Raw genomic sequence first — 23,813 nt, 5'->3', positions numbered from 1 at the left:
GGGTACACGGGCCTCGGCCCAAGTCGCTGCGCAGGCAGGGCCGGAAGTTCCGGGGAGGGTCCGGCCTAACCAGAGAGTTGGCACGGGTGGAGCTGGGTTGGCGTCCGGGGGCCGGAAGGTCCGGGCTGGCCGGAGGTTCCGGGTGCCGGAAGGTCCGGGACGGGTTCTGGGCTAACCAGAGAGTTGGCACGCCTGGGCTGGTCGAAGACGTCGGAGGGCGGAAGCTCCGGGTCGGCCGGAGGGTCCGGGGGCCGGAAGTTCCGGGCTCTGGCCGGAGGTTTCGGGCTGTCCAGAGTGTTGACGCCTGTCTCTTCTTCTTCAGCCCTCGGCTCCGTGTCTTGAGCGTTGTACCTAATCACACATAGCATCTCAGACTTAGGCAGTAGCCATGTCTCACTTGAAGAGGAGGGAAACTCAAGTAGGAGTGATGTCACCTCAGATTGAATAGCACGCGCCCTAGCTCTTGTCATGGGTCCACTTGGAGCTTGGATAGTTGAGGTGGTGTCCATGGGGATGATCGTGGGATGCTCCGCATCACAGCCTCTTCCCGGCCACCGAAAATCCTCCTTGAAGATCATGCCAATGGTCATTCGAAGTCATCATCGTCTTCCTCCTCCTTCTCCTCCGACGAGTCCTCGAAGACCATCTCCCTCAACCTCTTCATCTACACCGGGCGCCAATGACACGGTTCAATTCAATTGTCAAAAGAAAAACGAGTTGCAAAAACACGAAAAAAACTCACCTAGCCAAACCATCGAACACTTGAAGGACGACAGAGGTGTCACGGCCCGTCGGCCATGTTGAGCCGATGTCGAAGCTACCAGTGGTCGGCAGGGCTTCGAGATGGCGGAAAGTGGACGGAGAGGCTCGGGGGAAGAAGATCCGGCCCGTCCTTCCAACGACGGGATCGATGTGCCGGCGGCGGCGAGGATAGAGCTCGATACAGGGGACGACAACGACCGTATTGGAGTGTGGCAGGAGGGCAGTGGAGGCAACGGGGTGCCGGCAGAGGTGTTGGGTGCTCGCCGAAAGCAATGCCGGAGATGACGCGACACAGGTTGGCAACGTCGCGGCGAGTGGGCAGCCGAGTATATTTGAGAGTCGGGACGCCTCTGGAGTAAAAATTGTCCTCTTTCTTATGGCGATAGGGATCCGGTTTGGTGCCCGTAGAGGACGAAAACAGAATCTATCCTCCTCTAACGCCTTTTAGGGGATCGGTTAGATATGCTCTAAGGTGTTACTTCATTCTATCAAAAGAAAAAAAATGAAGCCACCAGATGCATATACTCCCTCCGTTTCTTTTTACTCCGCATATAAGATTTGGTCAAAGTCAAACTACACAAAGTTTGACCAAATTTATATTAAAAAATATGAACATCTACAATACTAAAACTATATAGTATGAAAATACGTTTCATGGTGCATCTGGTAATATTGATTTCATATTATGAATGTTTATATTTTTTAATATAAAGTTAGTCAAACTCTACAAAGATTGACTTTGACCAAACCTTATACGCGGACTAAAAAGAAACGGAGGGAGAACGTGTAGTAGTTCCTGATTTGGTCGATCGGCTGTTTTTCATCTGTGGTAAACATGGTTATCGCTACTGATTTCCTCATGGGGAATGGTCGCCAGATACATTCTCATGAATTTACCCCCAAGAATGCAATCAATATTCAATGATAGTCAAACAATCCTACAGAAATGTTGATACACATCACACGAACAATACGAATATTTGCAAAAATGAAACCAACATCAAACCGGGACACCGAGGGATCTCCAAACAAGATGACTCCAGCCAGACTGCCAGAGTCAGAGAACCGCCCAAGAAACTTCATCAGTACTTGACGCTACAGCGGTCGCCGGAGGCCAGAGCGCCGCCGAAACCGACGCCACCCTCCGGCTTGACCAGAACCGTCAGCCAGCACCAAATCCTCGGCTTCTGGCGGATCTTGATGCTGGCGAACCTGTAGCGCACCCGCGCATCCACGTCCACCTCAAAGCTCACGACCCCGGCGGCCGCCTCCCTCGCCAGCTCCCCGGCGACGTCGCCGGGGACGCCGACGCCGCTGCTCCCGTCGAACTCCAGCCTCACCGTGTCGGCGCTCTTCCTGCGCTGCAGGAACTCCGCCGGCGAGGAGGCGACGCGGGCAGCGGGGCCGCGGAGGGAGGCCCCGCCGCCGCCGGCGCGGAGCTCGGCGTCGAGGGCGTCGTAGTAGATGGGCACGCGGAGGCTGGGGTTGTAGAGCTCGAGCCCGACGGTGAGGCGGTAGGAGACGGTGGCGTTGTCGGGGGCCACTGTGAGGTTGGCGAGCGTGGCGGAGCTGACCGTCGCGCGGATGTGGTGCGGCTGGAAGATGGCCCAGTAGATGAGGATGACGAAGCCGGCGGCGACGAGGAAGGTGAACAGGCTGCCGCAGCAGGATTTCTCGCGGTGGGCGCTATCGGACATGGCGGGCCGGCGGCGGAGGAGAAGCAGGGTTCGTTGGTGGGTCAACGGGGAGTCGGGGAGGGGAGGAGCTGAGCAGAGGCGCGCGGGTGGGTGCGTGGCTGTGGCGAGCCTCGAGGCCTCTTTGTCCTCTGGGCCGTGTGTTGTCGGAAGCAGCAGAGAACAAACATAAACCGCGTGGACACGCCAGTGAACTGTGACATGTAACTTTTTTTCGAGATGACTTGGCGACTGACCTGGTGTTCAAGTCGTCGTCTATGCCTTGAGCGTTGCACGCGACGCGCCGGGCGATGTCGCATGACGATGTACCACCAGGAATGTTCCAGTGAAGTGCGATGCAAGAACCGTGAAGTCTGTGAGAGAACCTCCAACGCGGTTAGCAGATAGACGACAACAAATAGATCCATCCGTGGATAGTGGGCTAGGCGTCAGCCATCCAACCATGAACACCAAATATACGACCAATTTATAATGAAGCGGGCATAAAAATGAATGGGATTTAATAAAGTTTGATATATTCACAACCAGACGGACGGAATTTAATTATTTGAAACCAAATTTGACATTACAACTAAACTACACGAGGTACTTGATGGTGACCTCCGTGAACAGAGCCAGAATTTAAACATACCGAGGAAGGGGGGGGGGGGGGGGGGGGGGGAGGGGCGAAAGAGATAACTATCACACATAATATGTATAACAAGTCTCATATAAAATCTCCATGCAGTAGTTGCACAAATAAAAATTTACTAGCACATATGTCCGTGCTACAACGGGAGAGATTTTTTTTTTGCGAGAATCAACGGGTGAGATAATTGATGTGTTCATCATGGGCAACAGAGCGAGGAGCTACGGTCTTCTCTCGGGTCATGTTTGGCCCGCAAGATCTTCATGATGGTGAGGCTCTCGGCGTGACGGCGACCACCCAACTTGTTCCTTTTTTTTCCTTCGGGCCTGCCTCTGTCTTTGGTTCGTGGCTTCCTCATCATTTGGTGGCTGCACGACGACCTTCGGGGCATGTTTGTTTCGAGCACTCTCTTCTATGACGGCATAGCCGGATGGATTACTAACTGCAACGCATAAATCCCGTCGCATTTAGCATAAACAGGCATGAATGTCTCCTCTTGGTTAGGCTTTATGATCTTTGATTATTTTAGTGCTCACCTGTCCATAGTTTTTTTAATTAGAGCCAAATCAACATATTCTCTTTTATTGGCACATGCATAATTTTTTTCCGATTATAGCCAACAAGCATATTTTCTTTTATTGCCACGTGCAAGCTACCACCGGCAATAATTTATGGAGTCCCTCGTTCTTCTAGTGATTCTCGAGACAACTTCCTTATTTCTAGACAACCTAGAAACATTTGAAAAATGATGTAATTTAGTATAAAGCTTCAAGGAGAGATTATTCCTATCATAATTGCAAGCTAGCTGAGTTGATTTTGTCCATCAGCACAATAGGGAAGATCCATAGTTTAATCCCCTCCCGGCCTAATTTTTTTTTATGCTCGTCCATCTGACAAGAAAAATGTGCGGTAGGGCTAGTTCGGCCCACCCGAGGACAAACGAAAAAAGGGGAACTATGTGCTGAACAGATGGGACAAAATCTTTACGTGTATTTAATAGAAGTTCCAGCCATTTTTATGTAACAAAGCCGACCTAGCTCAGTTGGCATTCACCCGAGGAACCAGATGAGACGTCGCAAGTTCGATTCCTATGGCCGGAAAATATTTTTGCCTCCCTTGGCGAGGATCGATGGCCGGATGTGGAGTAGGCCCATTAGGGGAGTGCGCCTGAGGTCCAATATAACCTAGGAGATCGAGCAATTATTTTTGCTTTTTCCTGTTTGGGTGCTGCAAACCACTCGAACAAATGCGTCCTGCTAACCAATGTCCAGAGCAAATACTTAAGAACATACTGCAACGCCAGATTCAAAGCATTTTTTTCACTTTTCTTAACTTTTCAAAATCATAATTATTATGAATTGCCAAATATACTTGGAACCATGTTCAGTTTTCAAAATTGAAATAATTATTTGAAAATTCCATACATTTTTGGGAAAACATCAACAAAATTAGAACATAAATATTTTATGAAATTCACAAACATGTTTCAAACCGGGAACCTTTAATATAAACAGAAATATTTTTTGAACATGTTTTGAACATTCAAGAAAATTTTCAAAAATGTTTTCAAACACAAACATTATTTTGAATTTGCGAATATTTTCATCAAAACAGAAATATTTTTCAAATTAGGAACATTGTTTAAACACAATCTTGGTTTTGAAAAAATGTGAACATTTTTTGAATCTTAAACAATTTTCGGAACAAGAACAAAATTTTAAGTTCCTAACATTTTCCAAAAAGGGAAAAACTGGATTCCTGAACATTTTTTAAAAATATGAACAAAAACTGAAACGCTAAACCTTTTTTCAAAATGTGAATTGCGAAAAAGGTCAAAATAAATAAAGTTATAAGGGAGAAAAGCAAAAATAAGCGAAAAAGAAGAAGAAAAACAGGCCGGCCTAGTCTTGGGTTTCCTATGTGAAGCCCCAATTATTTGCCGCAGCGTGCAGCAAATAGGTGTTTTTCAGCTATTTTTTTGAGGGATAATAGGGGTTTTTCAGCTTTGTGGACAGAAAATAAGTGTTCTGACTTGTTGGGCAACAGCCGCACCCACGTATGAAATTTTAGGCAAACATTTTTCCTTTTCTAACATACGGAGTATAAATATTGGGAGCAACTAATGAAGGAGCGCCCCTTCACGAGCCTTCTAAGGGTCACTTGGGGTGGGTTGAGAGTGCGCTCTCCGCTGCCGCCATGTGTCGCATTCTAGGCGCACCCTCTGGATTTTTTTCTGCACGCGTTGTCGTCTTTTCGGTTTTCCATCGATCTTTCTTCACTTTTGGAAAAAGAAATTGCGCGAAAAAACGTGTTCTTTTTTTTGCTTTCGAGAGAGGTACAGATTTGCTTCCGCGAGAGGCACGGTCGTGCCTCTCGAAAAGGAAAATAATACATTCTAATTCATTTTCCTACCGCGAGAGGCACGGTTTTCCTTCATTGAGAGGCATCGGATTTGGTTTCGCGAGAGGCACGGCCGTGCCTCTCAGAAACGAAAAAACGCATTTTCTTTTTTGTTCCTTTCGGTAGAGGCACGGTTTTGCTTCCGCGAGAGGCACGGCCGTGCATCTCGAAAACGGAAAAATTACGTGTTTTTTTTCTTTTTCACGAGAGACACAGTTTTGCTTCCATGAGAGGCACGTATTTGCTTCCGCGAGAGGCACAACCGTGCCTCTCGGGACGGGACAAAAATGCATTTTTTTTCCTTCCGCAAGAGGCACGGGTTTACTTCTCGTGAAGGCACGGATTTGCTTCCGCGCGAGGCACAACCTGGCCTCTTTCGGCTCCTGATTCTGTTTTTTCGTCTGGTTTTTCATATAAAAATCCGTCAAAGCCTATCAACATGATATCTAGTTTTGAAGATCTTGACCCCAGAAATCCAACGGTGAAAACGGTTCAAGATTTGGACGCATGGTTTAAGAGATAAAACGTTTTGAATAAACGAAATTACGGAAAAGGGAAAACTCACAGGTTGAGACAAGTGGCGCACATGCAGTGCGCCACTTACCACAATCTAGGGAGGTGGGGATGACCTTTACAAAGAGTGCTCCTTAATTAGTGATTTTGATACATATTTAGTACGATTTTGGATTGAAATAAAAATGAGCGGTGAACGGATGTTAAAATCGAAGCAACGCATCTTGCTTTATCTATAGATATATAGATATGTATGTATGACAAAATAAGCTATTTTGGCAGCTGTCCATAATACCAAAAAGAAATACATTTATTGTTGTTAGACCACTCTAATATTGCTTCTCGACTTTGTTTTCTCCAAGTATGACATGTTTGATCAATATGTATTGCATAACTCCAATATTTTTAGGAAATTGCTAGGGATGACCACATTACTAGCCGATCATTTTAAAACAACACATTTTCATAGGGACAAATGATTGATGAGAATGAATTCGATTTTAACCAATAAACAGGACAGGTCGTGACTCATGAATGCAGATGTATCACTATAAAAAAGTTGAGTCCAATTGGAGACGATCGAGCCCTACGATGGTAATGAAATGTAATAAGATAGAAATAACAGATTTGGATACCAAAATTCTATCCCCGCAAAAAAAAAAGATACCAAAATTCTATATCTTGGTTGGTCAGCAATTATGTGCCAATATGCCCGACCAGTGAGCCATTGCCCAAATCTAGAGATGTGCCGCTATCAATCGAGTGTCCTTGCTGTTTGCTGGATATTTATATGAGGATACAATGGATTCATGGATGGCGTTGGAAAAGCATAGCTCTTATATACTACGCAGTACACACTTTGGTAGCTCCCCCGCTTGTCTGCTAAAAACAAAATGTTGCTATATGATCGATTGTGTATAGGTGCTAGATACATGAGATTCACCAGCCTTAAACATGAGATAGGAGTTGGAGGCACCTGGGAAATGTTTTACGCGAATATCAGCAGCACAGCCGGAGAACTTTGCTCAGCCTCTACTACGCAAGGTCCAAAACTTTTAGGGCTAGCCAGAAAAGTAAAAATTGGATCTAACCATAGTGCTTTGAAACAATTCTCTTGTCAGTCGGATCGTATATGGGGATACATGTGGTTGGACGATTCCTCTCCCCACGATTGATGAGTTTACTCTGTGGTGCCGGCATAATGGGGACTTGGCTCATTCAGTGGCTGCCTATTTGTTCCTTTATCTACAGAGCTTTGCTTTCGAATGCATTGCATTCCTCTACTTATAGACGGCCAGTGATTCTGTTGTGTGACGTCTACAGACAGCAGTGTGTGAATGTGAAGTTGGGTGGCTGAACCTTTGTCTCCGGTTACCAAACGCATGGCACTACTGTTGCTTTCTTAATGCTACACCATGGAAGCCTAAAACCTTCCCTCCTCTTTTTCCCAAGAACTAGCAGTAGCTTTACCTTGTCAATTTGTTATTGCATCAGCTGGGTAAAACAGAAACATTGTTTCTCAAGATCATGAGACATGGTTGTTCCTCTGATAAGCCTCATGCAATCAATCCAACCCGTTTGTATTCATCCACTCGTCTCAAAGTCACTCGGTGATCCCTCATGCACTGGTGGAACGTAGGTGACCCGGTGCTCCCTCATGTACTGGTCAAGCTCTCAGAGCAACTGCGGGTTTCATTAGGCACGATCCTAAATCCATCGTCAAATTAAGACAGAGAAATTTAATTCTTGCAAGGGTTCTTGTCTAGTAATACAGTCCATCTAACAAAAGGGGCAACATAAAAAACTGCAATCTTGCAGGTGTGCGACACAGTCACATAGTACTAGACTAGACGGCCATCTTCATAATTTGCAGGCGAGACCCGAAGCCGTCGGATCCTGCCATGATGCCGTTCTTGCACTAAAGCCAAGAACGGGCAGGATATCATCAAATTGACTTGAGCCAATGAACTGGAAGCCTTTCTTTTTGGTTGAAAATAATTTTACCACCTTCCATTGTTGGAAATATGCCCTAGAGGTAATAATAAAATGGTTATTATTGTATTTCCATGTTCATGATAATTGTCTGTTGTTCATGCTATAATTCTATTCACTGGAAACCGTAATACATGTGTGAATACATAGACCACAACATGTCCCTAGTAAGCCTCTAGTTGACTAGCTCGTTCATCAATAGATGGTTATGGTTTCCTAACCATGGACATTGGATGTCATTGATAACGGGATCACATCATTAGGAGAATGATGTGATGGACAATAACCAATCCTAAGCATAGCACAAGATCGTGTAGTTCGTTTGCTAGAGCTTTTCTAATGTCAAGTATCATTTCCTTAGACCATGAGATTGTGCAACTCCCGGATACCGTAGGAATGCTTTGGGTGTACCAAACGTCACAACATAACTGGGTGGCTATAAATGTGCACTACAGGTATCTTCGAAAGTGTCTGTTGGGTTGGCATGAATCGAGACTGGGATTTGTCACTCCGTATGACGGAGAGGTATCTCTGGGCCCACTCGGTAATGCATCATCATAATGAGCTCAATGTGACCAAGTGTTTGGTCACAGGATCATGCATTACGGTAGGAGTAAAGTGACTTGCCGGTAAAGAGATTGAACAAGGTATTGGGATACCGACGATCGAATCTCGGGCAAGTAACGTACCGATTGACAAAGGGAATTGTATACGGGATTGATTGAATCCTCGACATCGTGGTTCATCCGATGAGATCATCATGGAACATGTGGGAGCCAACATGGGTATCCAGATCCCGCTGTTGGTTATTGACCGGAGAGTCGTCTCGGTCATGTCTGCATGTCTCCCGAACCCATAGGGTCTACACACTTAAGGTTCGGTGACGCTAGAGTTGTAGAGATATTAGTATGCGGTTAACCGAAAGTTGTTCGGAGTCCCGGATGAGATCTCGGACGTCAGGAGGAGTTCCGGAATGGTCCGGAGGTAAAGATTTATATATGGGAAGTCCTATTTTGGCCACCGGAAAATGTTCGGGATTTTTCGGTATTGTATCGGGAAGGTTCCAGAAGGTTCAGAAGTGGGGCCCACCTGCATGGGGGGACCCACATGAACGTGGGTAGTGGGGGCAAGGCCCCACACCCCTGGTCAAGGCGCACCAAGATCCCACCTTAGAAGGAATAAGATCATATCCCGAAGGGATAAGATCAAGATCCCTAAAAAAGGGGGATAACAATCGGTGGGGAAGGGAAATGATGGGATTTCTTTCCCCCACCTTTGCCAACGCCCCAATGGACTTGGAGGGCAAGAAACCAGCCCCCTCCACCCCTATATATAGTGGGGAGGCGCATGGGAGCAGCACCCAAAAAGCCCTGGCGCCTCCCTCCCTCCCGTGACACCTCTTCCTCCCCGCTTGCGCTTGGCGAAGCCCTGCCGGGATCCCGCTACTTCCACCACCACGCCGTCGTGCTGCTGGATCTCCATCAACCTCTCCTCCCCCCTTGCTGGATCAAGAAGGAGGAGACGTCGCTGCTCCGTACGTGTGTTGAACGCGGAGGTGCCGTCCGTTCGGCGCTAGGATCATCGGTGATTTGGATCACGACGAGTACGACTCCATCAACCCCGTTCTCTTGAACGCTTCCGCTCGCGATCTAAAAGGGTATGTAGATGCACTCTTTTCCCTCTCGTTGCTAGAAGACTCCATAGATTGTTCTTGGTGATGTGTAGAAAAATTTGAATTATTGCTACATTCCCCAACAGTGGCATCATGAGCCAGGTCTATGCGTAGATTCTATGCACGAGTAGAACACAAATTAGTTGTGGGCGATGATTTGTTCAATTTGCTTACCGTTACTAGTCTTATCTTGATTCGGCGGCATTGTGGGATGAAGCGGCCCGGACCGACCTTACACGTACTCTTACGCGAGACAGGTTCCACCGATTGACATGCACTTGATGCATAAGGTGGCTAGCGGGTGTCTGTCTCTCCCACTTTAGTCGGATCGGATTCGATGAAGAGGGTCCTTATGAAGGGTAAATAGCAATTGGCATATCACCGTTGTGGCTTTTGCTTAGGTAAGAAACGTTCTTGCTAGAAACCCATAGCAGCCACGTAAAACATGCAACAACAATTAGAGGACGTCTAACTTGTTTTTGCAGGGTATGCTATGTGATGTGATATGGCCAAAAGGATGTGATGAATTATATATGTGATGTATGAGATTGATCATGTTCTTGTAATAGGAATCACGACTTGCATGTCGATGAGTATGACAACCGGCAGGAGCCATAGGAGTTGTCTTAATTTATTGTATGACCTGCGTGTCAATGAAAAACGCCATGTAATTACTTTACTTTATTGCTAACCGTTAGCCATAGTAGTAGAAGTAATAGTTGGCGAGACAACTTCATGAAGACACGATGATGGAGATCATGATGATGGAGATCATGGTGTCATGCCGGTGACGAAGGTGATCATGCCGCGCCTCGAAGATGGAGATCAAAAGGCGCAAGATGATATTGGCCATATCATGTCACTTTATGATTTGCATGTGATGTTTGTCATGTTTACATCTTATTTTCTTAGAACGACGGTAGCATAAATAAGATGATCCCTCACTAAAATTACAAGAGATGTGTTCCCCCTAACTGTGCACCGTTGCGAAGGTTCGTTGTTTCGAAGCACCACGTGATGATCGGGTGTGATAGATTCTAACGTTCGCATACAACGGGTGTTGACGAGCCTAGCATGTACAGACATGGCCTCGGAACACAAGCAAAACACTTAGGTTGACTTGACGAGCCTAGCATGTACAGACATGGCCTCGGAACACAAGAGACCGAAAGGTCAAACATGAGTCGTATAGTAGATACGATCAACATGGAGATGTTCACCAATGATGACTAGTCCGTCTCACGTGATGATCGGACACGGCCTAGTCGATTCGGATCATGTATCACTTAGATGACTAGAGGGATGTCTATCTAAGTGGGAGTTCATTAAATAATCAGATGAACTTAATTATCATGAACATAGTCAAAAGGTCTTTGCAAATTATGTCATAGCTTACGCTTTGGTTCTACTGTTTAAGATATGTTCCTAGAGAAAATTTAGTTGAAAGTTGATAGTAGAAATTATGCGGACTGGGTCCGTAAACTGAGGATTATCCTCATTGCTGCGCAGAAGGCTTATGTCCTTAATGCACCGCTCGGTGTGTTGAACCTCGAGCGTCGTCTATGGATGTTGCGAACATCTGACATACACGTTTTGATGACTACGTGATAGTTCGGTGCGTAATGCTAACGGTTTAGAATTGAGGCGCCAAATAATGTCGTAGCTTACGCTTTAGTTCTACTAAGATATGTTCCTAGAGAAAATTTAGTTGAAAGTTGATAGTAGCAATTACGCGGACTGGGTCCGTAAACTGAGGATTGTCCTCATTGTTGCACAGAAGGCTTATGTCCTTAATGCACCGCTCGGTGTGCTGAACCTCGAGCGTCGTCTGTAGATGTTGCGAAACATCTGACATACACGTTTTGATGACTACGTGATAGTTCAGTGTGTGATGCTAACGGTTTAAAATTGTGGGACCAAAGACGGTTTTGAAACGTCGCAGAACATATGAGATGTTCCAAAGACTGAAATTGGGATTTCAGACTAGTGCCCACGTCAAGAGGTATGAGACCTCTGACAAGTTTCTTAAGCCTGCAAACTAAGGGACAAAAGCTCAATCATTGAGCATGTGCTCTGATTGTCTGAGTACTACAATCACTTGAATTGAGTGGGAGTTATCTTCCAGATGAGATAGTGATGGTTCTCCATAGTCACTGCCACCGAGCTATTAGAGCTTCGTGATGAACTATAACATATCAGGGATAGACATGATGATCCTTGAGCAACTCGCGATGTTTGACACCGCGAAAGTAGAAATCAAGTAGGAGCATCAATTGTTGATGGTTAGTAAAACCACTAGTTTCTAGAAGGGCAAGGGCAAGAAGGGATACTTCATGAAACGGCAAATCAGTTGCTGCTCTAGTGAAGAAACCCAAGGTTGAACCCAAACCCGAGACTAAGTGCTTCTGAAATGAGGGGAACGGTCACTGAAGCAGAACTACCCTAGATACTTCGTAGATGAGAAGGCTGGCAAGGTCGACAGAAGTATATTGGATATACATTATATTAATGTGTACTTTACTAGTACTCCTAGTAGCACCAGGGTATTAAATACCGGTTCGGTTGCTAAGTGTTAGTAACTCGAAATAAAAGCTGCGGAATAAACGGAGACTAGCTAAATGTGAGATGACGATATGTGTTGGAAGTGTTTCCAAGGTTGATGTGATCAAGCATCGCATGCTCCCTCTACCATCGAGATTGGGGTTAAACCTGAATAATAATTATTTGGTGTTTGCGTTGAGCATAGACATGATTGGATTATGTTTATCGCAATACGGTTATTCATTAAAGGAGAATAATGGTTACTCTGTCTATTTGAATAATACCTTCAATGGTCTTGCACCTAAAATGAATGTTTTATTGAATCTCGATCGTAGTGATACACATGTTCATGCCAAAAGATATAAGATAGTAATGATAGTACCACATACTTGTGGCACTGCCACTTGAGTCATATTGGTATAAAACGCATGAAGAAGCTCCATGTTGATGGATCTTTGGACTCACTCGTTTTTGAAAAGATTGAGACATGCGAACCATGTCTATTAGTATATATGCATGAAGAAAGTCCATACAGATGGATCATTTGGACTCACTTGATTTTGAATCACTTGAGACATGCAAATCATACCACATGGGCAAGATGACTGAAAGGCCTCGTTTTCAGTAAGATGGAACAAGAGAGCAACTTGTTGGAAGTAATACATTTGATGTGTGCAGTCCAATGAGTGCTGACGCACGCAGTGGATATCGTTATGTTCTTACTTCACAGATGATTTGAGTAGATGCTGAGAATATTTACTTGATGAAACACAAGTCTGAATTATTGAAAGGTTCAAGTAATTTCAGAGTGAAGTTGAAGATCGTCGTGACAAGAGGATAAAATGTCTGTGATATGATCATAGAGATGAATATCTGAGTTACGAGTTTGGCACACAATTAAGAAATTGTGGAAATTGTTTCACGACTAATACCGCCTGGAACACCATATTGTGATGGTGTGTCCGAACATCATAACTGCACCCTATTGGATATGGTGCATACCATGATGTCTCTTATCGAATTACAACTATCGTTTATGGGTTAGGCATTAGAGACAACCGCATTCACTTTAAATAGGGCACCACGCAATTCCGTTGAGACGACACCGTATGAACTATGGTTTAGAGAAACCTAAGCTGTCGTTTCTTAAAAGTTTGGGGCTGCGACGCTTATGTGAAAAAGTTTCAGGCTGATAAGCTCGAACCCAAAGCGGATAAATGCATCTTCATAGAATACCCAAAACAGTTGGGTATACCTCCTATTTCAGATCTGGAAGCAAAAGTGATTGTTTCTAGAAACGGGTCCTTTCTCGAGGAAAAGTTTCTCTCGAAAGAATTGAGTGGGAGGATGGTGGAGACTTGATGAGGTCATTGAACCGTCACTTCAACTAATGTGTAGCAGGGCACATGAAGTTGTTCCTGTGGCACCTACACCAATTGAAGTGGAAGCTTATGATAGTGATCATGAAACTTCAGATCAAGTCACTACCAAACCTCATAGGACGACAAGGATGCGTACTACTTCAGAGTGGTACGTAATCCTGTCTTGGAAGTCATGTTGCTAGACAACAATGAACCTACGAGCTATGGAGAAGCGATGGTGGGCCCGGATTCCGACGAATGGCTCGAGGCCATAAAATCCGAGAGGATCCATGTATGAAAACAAAGTATAAACTTTGAAAGAACTACTTGATGGTCATAAGGCTGTTGGGTACAGATGGATTTTAAAGGGAAGACAGACAATGATGGTAAGTGTCACCATTAAGAAAGCTCGACTTGTCGTTAAGATGTTTCCCGGCAAGTTCAAGGAGTTGACTGCGATGAGACTTTCTCACTCGTAGCGATGCTAAGAGTCTGTTAGAATTATATTAGCAGTTACTGCATTATTTATGAAATCTTGCAGATAGGATGTCAAAACATTGTTTCCTCGACGATTTTCTTGAGAAAAGGTTGTATGTGATACAACCAGAAGGTTTTGTCAATCCTGAAAGATGCTAAGAAGTATGCAAAGCTACAGCAATCCTTCTAAGGATTGGAGTAAGCATCTCGGAGTTGGAATGAACGCTTTGATGAGATGATCAAAGATTTTGGGTTTATACAAAGTTCATGAGAAACTTGTATTTCCAAAGATGTGAGTGGGAGCACTATAGAATTTTTGATGAGTATATGTTGTTAACATATTGTTGATCAGAAATGATGTAGAATTTCTGGAAAGCATCCAGGGTTATTTGAAAAGTGTTTTTAATGGAAAACCTGGATTAAGCTACTTGAACATTGAGCATCAAGATCTATAAGGATAGATCAAAAATGCTTAATAGTACTTTCAAATGAATACATACCGTGACAAGATTTTGAAGGAGTTCAAAATAGATCAGCAAAGAAGGAGTTCTTGGCTGTGTTACAAGGTGTGAGTATTGAGTAAGACTCAAGACCTGACCACGGCAGAAGAAAGAGAAAGGACGAAGGTCGTCCCCTATGCTTTAGACGTAGGCTCTACAATATGCTATGTTGTGTACCGCACCTGAAGTGTGCCTTGCCATGAGTTAGTCAAGGGGTACAATAGTGATCCAGGAAGGGATCACATGACAGCGGTCGAACTTATCCTTAGTATCTAGTGGACTAAGGAATTTTCTCGATTATGGAGGTGGAAAGGGGGTTCGTCGTAAAGGGTTACATCGATGCAAACTTTGACACTAATCCGGATGACTCTGAGTAGTGAACCGGATTCGTATAGTAGAGCAGTTATTTGGAATAGCTCCAAGTAGCGCGTGGTAGCTGCATCTACAAGATGACATAGAGATTTGTAAAGCACACACGGATCTGAATGTTGCAGACCCGTTGACTAAAACCTCTGTCGTAAGCATAACATGATCAAACCCTAGAACTCATTGAGTGTTAATCACATGGTGATGTGAACTAGATTATTGACTCTAGTAAACTCTTGGGTATTAGTCACATGGCGATGTGAACTTTGAGTGTTAATCACATGGTGATGTGAACTAGATTATTGACTCTAGTGCAAGTGGGAGACTGTTGGAAATATGCCCTAGAGGCACTAATAAAATGGTTATTATTGTATTTCCATGTTCATGATAATTGTCTGTTGTTCATGCTATAATTCTATTCACTGGAAACCGTAATACATGTGTGAATACATAGACCACAACATGTCCCTAGTAAGCCTCTAGTTGACTAGCTCGTTGATCAATAGATGGTTATGGTTTCCTGACCATGGACATTGGATGTCATTGATAACGGGATCACATCATTAGGAGAATGATGTGATGGACAATAACCAATCCTAAGCATAGCACAAGATCGTGTAGTTCGTTTGCTAGAGCTTTTCTAATGTCAAGTATCATTTCCTTAGACCATGAGATTGTGCAACTCCCGGATACCGTAGGAATGCTTTGGGTGTACCAAACGTCACAACGTAACTGGGTGGCTATAAAGGTGCACTACAGGTATCTCCGAAAGTGTCTGTTGGGTTGGCACGAATCGAGACTGGGATTTGTCACTCCGTATGACGGAGAGGTATCTCTGGGCCCACTCGGTAATGCATCATCATAATGAACTCAATGTGACCAAGTGTTTGGTCACGGGATCATGCATTACGGTACGAGTAAAGTGACTTGCCGGTAACGAGATTGAACAAGGTATTGGGATACCGATGATCGAATCTCGGGCAAGTAACGTACCGATTGACAAAGGGAATTGTATACGGGATTGATTGAATCCTCGACATCGTGGTTCATCCGATGAGATCATCATGGAACATGTGGGAGCTAACATGGGTATCCAGATCCCGCTGTTGGTTATTGACCGGAGAGTCGTCTCGGTCATGTCTGCATGTCTCCCGAACCCATAGGGTCTACACACTTAAGGTTCGGTGACGCTAGAGTTGTAGAGATATTAGTATGCGGTTAACCAAAATTTGTTCGGAGTCCCGGATGAGATCCCGGACGTCAGGAGGAGTTCCGGAATGGTCCGGAGGTAAAGATTTATATATGGGAAGTCCTATTTTGGCCACCGGAAAATGTTCGGGATTTTTCGGTATTGTATCGGGAAGGTTCTAGAAGGTTCAGAAGTGGGGCCCACCTGCATGGGGGGACCCACATGAACGTGGGTAGTGGGGGCAAGGCCCCACACCCCTGGTCAAGGCGCACCAAGATCCCACCTTAGAAGGAATAAGATCATATCCCGAAGGGATAAGATCAAGATCCCTAAAAAAGGGGGATAACAATCGGTGGGGAAGGGAAATGATGGGATTTCTTTCCCCCACCTTTGCCAACGCCCCAATGGACTTGGAGGGCAAGAAACCAGCCCCCTCCACCCCTATATATAGTGGGGAGGCGCATGGGAGCAGCACCCAAAAAGCCCTGGCACCTCCCTCCCTCCCGTGACACCTCTTCCTCCCCGCTTGCGCTTGGCGAAGCCCTGCCGGGATCCCGCTACTTCCACCACCATGCCGTCGTGCTGCTGGATCTCCATCAACCTCTCCTCCCCCCTTGCTGGATCAAGAAGGAGGAGACGTCGCTGCTCCGTACGTGTGTTGAACGCGGAGGTGCCGTCCGTTCGGCGCTAGGATCATCGGTGATTTGGATCACGACGAGTACGACTCCATCAACCCCGTTCTCTTGAACGCTTCCGCTCGCGATCTACAAGGGTATGTAGATGCACTCTTTTCCCTCTCGTTGCTAGAAGACTTCATAGATTGTTCTTGGTGATGCGTAGAAAAATTTGAATTATTGTTACATTCCCCAACATCCATTACTAGGCATATGAAGAAGATAGGATACTGTGGGTTCTGGGCAATACAACAACAACAAAGTCTTTAGTCCCAAACAAGTTGGGGTAGGCTGGAGGTGAAACCCATAAGATCTTGTGACCAACTCATGGCAGAGCAACTATTTTTGCTTTTTTCCTGTTTGAGTGCTGCTAACCACTCGAACAAACGCGTCCTGCTAACTAATGGCCAACGCGAATATTTAAGAACATACTGCAATGTCAGATTCAAAACATTTTTTTTCAGTTTTCAAATTTCAGAAATAATTATTATTATGAATTGCCAAATATACTTGGAAACGTGCACAATTTTCAAAATTATGATTTTTTTAAATTCCATACATTTTTGGGAAAATGGGAATGAAATTTGAAATATGAACATTTTTTGAAAACTTGAACCTTTAATAAAAACACGAATATTTTTTGAATTTGTGATCAATTTATGAAAACAGGAACATGTTTTGAACATTCAGGACAATTTTAGAAAATGCTTTTTAAACACGAACATATTTTGAATTTGTGAATGTTTCACTAAAACAAGAATATTTTTCAGATTAGGAACATTATTAAAATACATTTCCAAATCTCAATTTTTCAGAAAACACAATATTTTTTAAAATAATGTGAATTATTTTTGAATCTTGAACAAATTTCGGAACGAGAACAAAAATTTGAAGTTCCTAAAATTTTCCAAAAATGAAAAAAATTGGACTCTTGAACATTTTTAAAATTTTGAGCAAAAGAAGAAATTCTAAACCTTTATGAAAATTTTAAATTTACGAAAAAGGGAAAAATATACTTATAAGGGAGAAAAAGAAAAAAAAGAAAAGAAGAACAAAAACAACAGAAAAAACGAAAACGGGCCGGCCAAGTCTTGTGTTTCCTGTGCGAAGCTCCAACTATTTGCCGCGGCGCGCAGCAAATAGGGTTGTTTCAGCTGTGTGGGCAGAAAAATAAGAGCATAATTGGTTTGGTGCCAAAAATTGGCATGCCAATGTTTGACATTGTGCCAAATATTGGCTAATAATTGGTTGGTTACCAAATTGTCTTGTCTATCTCACATGAAGTTGCCAATATTTGGCAAGTATTGGTATTGCCAATATTTGGCAATGCCAACATTTGGCTAGCCAAATATTGGAAGCAAACCAATCATGCTCGAGTTCTGGCTCGCTGGGCCATAGCGTCCGCGGCCCACATATGAATTTCTAGACAAATTGTTTTTTCTTTTCTAGCAGACAGAGTATAAATATTTAGTACCGTCTCGGATAGGAAAAAAATAAGCGGTGACCGGACGTTAAAATCGGGGAAACACATCTTTCTTTATTTGTGTGTGTGTGTGACCAAATAATCTATTTTGGCGGCGGTCCATAAGCCCAAAACGAAATGACATGTATTGTTGTTAGACCACTCTAATATTTCTTCTCGACTTTGTTTTCTCCAAGTTTTGACATGTTTTATCAATATGTATTGCATATCTCCAATAGTTTAGGAAATGGGTAGGGACGACCACATTACTAGCCGATCATTTTAAAACAACACGTTTTCATAGGGACCAATGATATGAGAATTAGTTCGATTTTAGCCAATAAACGGGACATGTCGTGACTCATGAATGCAGATGTGTCACTATTAAAAAAGTTGAGTGCAATTGGGGAAGACCAAGCCTGACGAAGGCAATGAAATGTAAAAAGAGTTAGAAACCAAAATTCTATATCCTGATTGGTCCGCAATTATGTGCCAATGTGACCCGACCGGTGAGCCATTGCCCAAATCTCGAGATGTGCCGCTATTAATCGAGTGTCCTTGTTGTTTGCTGGATATTTATATAAGGATACGATGGATTCATGGATAGGGTTGGAAAAGCATAGCTCTTATATACACACTTAGGCAGCTCTCTTGCTTGTCTGCTAAAAACAAAATGCTGCTATATGATCGATTGTGTATAGGTGCTAGATACACGAGATTCACCAGCTTTAAACATGAGATAGGAGTTGGAGGCACCTGGGAAATGTTTTACGCGATGATCAGCAGGAGTACCGGAGAACTTTCCTCAGCCTCTACTACGCGAGGTCCAAAACTTTTATGGCAAGCCAAAAACGTAGAATTTGGATCTAATCATGGTGCTTTGAAACAATTCTCTTGTACGCCGGATCGTACATGGGGATACATATGGTTGGAAGATTTCTCTCCTCACGGTCGGTGGGTTTACTCTGTGGTGCCGGCCTAATGGGGACTTGGCGCATTGAGTGGCTGCCTATTCGTCCCTTGATCTACAGAGCTTTGCTTTCGATTGCGCTGCATTCCTCTACTTACAGATGGTCAGTGATTCTGTTGTGCCACGTCTGCAAACTGCACTGTCTGAACATGAAGCTGGGCGGCTGAACCTTTGTCTCCGGTTACCAAACGCATGAAACCACTGTGGCTTTCTTAATGCCACACCTTGGAAGCCTAAAACCTTCGCTCTCTTTTTTCCAAGAACTCTCAGCGGCTTTACCTTGTCAATCTGTTGTTGCATCAGCTGGGTAAAACAAAAACTATGGGTTCTGGGCAGTGCTAATGAATTGCGAAACAAAATTATGAAATGTGTTGAAGCACCTCTTCTGCTTTGCTTACAGAGTGTTCGTGTGGTAGCGTGTGTGTTGCGTGAGCTCGAGCTATACATTCTTCATGCTCACATTAAGTATCCGAGTCCTCAGGTTGTTGCCCTGGAGTAGCCATCCGGCCAGCTGTTTGAGAGAGAAGTGGATCACCTTTAATTTGATTTAATTTTTAATTTTTATGGGTATCAAGTATTGCAATTCTTTGTTGGTACAAGCATACGTAGGGGTTGGACGCACCGGAAACTATCCCATCAGCTGTCATGTACCTCGGAATTCTTGCTTGTTTCTGTCTGGTCACCACAAACTAGATATGAGTCACAAGGTTCAGAATACATATTAGTATATCATGCTTAGTAGTGTTTGCTCGATTAAATTCCAACAATAGGACAACTGTATTAGATATGTCATCGAGCGATTAAAGATGATAGTTCACATTCAGGCCATATGAGACACACTGGCCTTATCTACAGTCAACAAAATCAAACTATTTTATTAAATAAAACAAATTATGGTTGTTGTAACTAGAACTATGTACGTAGAAACAAACTACATCAGACGCCGGACAAGGCTAATCTAGCCCACGGATGAGAATATGAGATGATCACATATATGATAACGGCAATCAACTTAATTTATATATTTTCGTTCATTAAGCATACATAAGGTCAGAAAATTTAATCTCTTCTGGGAACATAAAATTAAGGCTAGCTAGAACTATACCGAGAAGTCGACCATAGGCGACGATGGTGGCACGAGTGCATGTATTTAATTCTTGAAGGCATTGCTGAGGAGGAGGTCGACTTAGTTGTATTCATGCTATAGTAGTCAATTTCAGTGCATTGATGTATTCGGCATCGTCGTCGTGCATCAACTTTTAATTAAAATTTGTTGTGTGCACGTGATGCAGAGGTTGGGGGTTTCAACCTTCTTTTCAAAGAAAAAACTGATGGTTAAATAATCAATCTTGTACACGCGGGCGTACTACCATATGTACAACATTATTAAAAAGTCGAGCGAGCAACCAAAGGAATCCGTTGTAGATGCCGTTTGCTGAATATTTATATGAGGATACAATGGATTTATGGATAGCGTTGGAAAAGCATAGCTCTTATATCCTACGCACTTAGGCAGCTCTCCCACTTGTCTGCTAAAGAAGAAATATTGCTACGTGATCGATTGTGTATAGGTGTTAAGATAGACGAGATCCACCAGCTAACATGAGATAGGAATTGGAGGCACATGGGAAATATTTTTTGTGAGCGTCTACGGCAGCACTAGAGAACTTTTCTCAGCCTCTACTATGCGAAGCAGATAAGTAAATTTTGGATCTAATCGTGGTGTTTTCAAACAATTCTCTAGTCAGCCTATTCATAGTGTTGGGCTAAGTACCTCCACATGAAGGTGTGTTCGCATCCCAATATCAGCCTAAAAGTCTAATACGTGTGAGCCGTTGATTTGATTTGCATCCAATGGTTGTGAGTGCTCCTAGTGAAGGGAGTAGAGAAGAAAACCCTAGCCACTTAACCCCTGTTGGTGGTGGCTACCATTGTGAGAGTGGGGGAGCACACAAGAGAGGAACATAACCTGAGAGAAGAGAAGGGGAAAAAGAAGTGGAGGTTCTATCCAGGTTTGTTGCTTCTGACTAGACAGTGTTCAAACTGGTGACTAGAGATTCTAACGTGCTTAGATTGACCCCAAACTTGGTGAGATCATTACTTACTTTGAGTACTTCAATCTGGTTAGCTGGTTTGAGGATTGGATCCGCGGAGCATAATATTAGAGATTGGTTTTGTCAACTCGGACCGCTACAGTTTCAGAACTGAGTAGTTTTGAGAGACAAACTTTTTGGGTAGGTTAACCGTGTCCGGTTGAGCTGAAATTTTGAGGGATCTCAGAAAGTCGTGTTCTACTCGTCTACCAAAATTTGGTATTATTTGGTTTAGTGGTTTAAGAGTTTTTTGTAAAATACCAAAAGAGGCAGAAGTTATGTTGAATTCTGTTTTGCTGAAATTTCACCTCTTGGTTGTTGTTGCTGTTGCCGGTTGGCAAAGCGAAGAGTGTGTTGTAAATATGTCCATCTAACAACATGTGCAACATAAAAGACTGCAATCTTGCAGGTGCACCATAGTACTAGACTAGATGGCCATCTTCATAATTTGCAAACGAGAACTAAAGCCGTCGGATTCTACCATGATGCAATTTTTCTACTGAAGCCAAGAACCGACATGATGTCATCGAATTGATTTGAGCCAATGAACTGGAAGCCTTTTTGTCCGTAAAAAGTTGTTGGAAATAATTGTACCCCTCTTCCATTACTATGTGTATAAAGAAGGTAGGATAGTATGGGTTCTGGGGCGGTGCTATTGAATTGCAAAACAAAATTATAAAATGAGTTGAATCATCTCTCCTGCTTTTCTTAGAAAATGTGTGTGGTCAGTGGTGGTGGCGCGTGTGTTGCTTGAGCTCGAGCTATACATTCTTCATGTTCGCATTATGTATCCGAGTCCTCAAGTTGTTTACCTTGCAGTAGCCATCCGGCCAGTATCTTGAGAGAGAAGTAGATCCCCTTTTATTTTATTTTTATATTTTTTTTGTGTCAAGTGTTGCATATCTTCTTTGGTACTAGAAAACATAGGAGTTGGACGCACTGAAAACTATCGCACCGGCCGACATGTACCACGGAATTCTTGTCGGTGTCAATTTAGTCACGGCAGGCTAGGTAGATGCGAGTCTGGAGGTTCAGAATAAATATCACGCTTAGCCCTTGTTTAGTCCTTGAATTCTTAATAGTGCTTGCTTATTCCTTGTTTGTTCATCTATGGACTTGTTGTGCTGCCAAAATAGATTCAACATAATCAGCTTTGACATAGAAGTACACCGAGATGTGCTTACTACACTAGAAATAGTCCGAATCAGATTTTAACTAGTTTTTAAAAACAAATTTCAAATAGGTGTTTGTTTCAGATACAGACCCTAAAGCTGAAAGAAAATGTAAGAATCTGAGACTAGTAACTTTGTGCAGAGTGAGGCGTTTTGAAGGCCGAGCTATGTGACACCCTTTATCCGGTCCAACCAATGTAGCGTCTTGATCTGTGCCCACTTCTTAACTAATACTATACGCCGGCTGTTGAGATCAAATAGATCGGTACCATGTGCCTATGTGCCTGAATTGTACATGGGCAGTGTTTTGTCCGAGGATTGCCGGGACTGGGGTGCCACCTGAGCGGCTTGAATTTCCCGCATGTGGCTGCATCACTCGGCCGTGGGGGCACCAAATGCGTTTGATAGCACCACAAAAATAGAGAGAGGCGTTGCAACACCCGAGCTGATCCAGTGCTCTTTATATTTAAACAATTTGAAATTTGTGTTTTGGAAGTTTCAAAAAAATGTGAATTTTTTCCCGGGGATACATATACATATTCTGAATACCCGTGGAAAGTTTTGGGACAAATCTCGTTTTGTTTTGGGCTATAGAAAAAAGCAAATTTCTAACAGTATGTAGGAGAAAAGGGGTGCCATTTTCTGTCAGAATTTTTTTTGTATTTCCCAAAATATAAAGTATTTCTTTTCCAGATTTTTACTAGGCCTTAGGAATATGTGTACGTATTCACGTATTTGTTTCAAGATTTTTTTGAGCATCCAATGTGTGTTTTTCAAAAATTTCAAATACCAAGAACATTGGAGCTCGGTAGCTGCAGCCACTTTTCGCACAAAAATAGGCGATGATTGCTTTTTACCAAGTTCTTCCAGATGTTTGGAGCGTCACAACCGAGAACTATCTTGACATGTACTCCATCCGTCTGAAAAGACTTGTCCCTCAAGTTGATGTATTTAGCACAAAGTTAGTGCTAGATACTTCCATTTGAGGGATAGGCTTGGGACAAATTTTTCCGGGCGGAGGGAGTATATACTTTGGGGGAAAATGTTTGGTTTTGACGCATTATTTTCTGTTTCTCAAATCGCTGAGCCTAGGACTAAGATTGTGAAGCTAGGAGACAGTGATGTTGAAGCGTACACTTTAGCCATGGAAAAATTGGGAGACATTAAAGTACTGGTTGAACCGGTGTCCACCGTGCGATATGGTACGGGGTTGGCTGACAGAGAGTTGGCTATAGATTCTATTGGAAAACCCTATTTGTTGCATTGTGCGTCAAACTGTTGATGAAACGCACATATGAGCGACTCAAGTGAGCGATTTGGACTGACCCATTTGTAGTACTAGATGAC

General features: G+C 43.6%; 1 protein-coding gene across 1 annotated transcript; it reads right to left on the bottom strand.

Moving 5' to 3' along the window:
• Window positions 1-1,654: 1,654 nt before the first annotated feature.
• LOC123141226 (uncharacterized) lies at window positions 1,655-2,601 on the bottom strand. Its single transcript, XM_044560426.1, has one exon. The coding sequence runs from the start codon at window positions 2,457-2,459 to the stop codon at window positions 1,845-1,847; it is 615 nt and encodes a 204-aa protein (XP_044416361.1). The 5' UTR covers window positions 2,460-2,601; the 3' UTR covers window positions 1,655-1,844.
• Window positions 2,602-23,813: the final 21,212 nt, after the last annotated feature.

This window comes from Triticum aestivum, chromosome 6D, assembly GCF_018294505.1.
Source record: "Triticum aestivum cultivar Chinese Spring chromosome 6D, IWGSC CS RefSeq v2.1, whole genome shotgun sequence".
Lineage (NCBI taxonomy): Eukaryota > Viridiplantae > Streptophyta > Magnoliopsida > Poales > Poaceae > Triticum > Triticum aestivum.
This window is presented reverse-complemented; position numbering and strand designations above follow the sequence as displayed.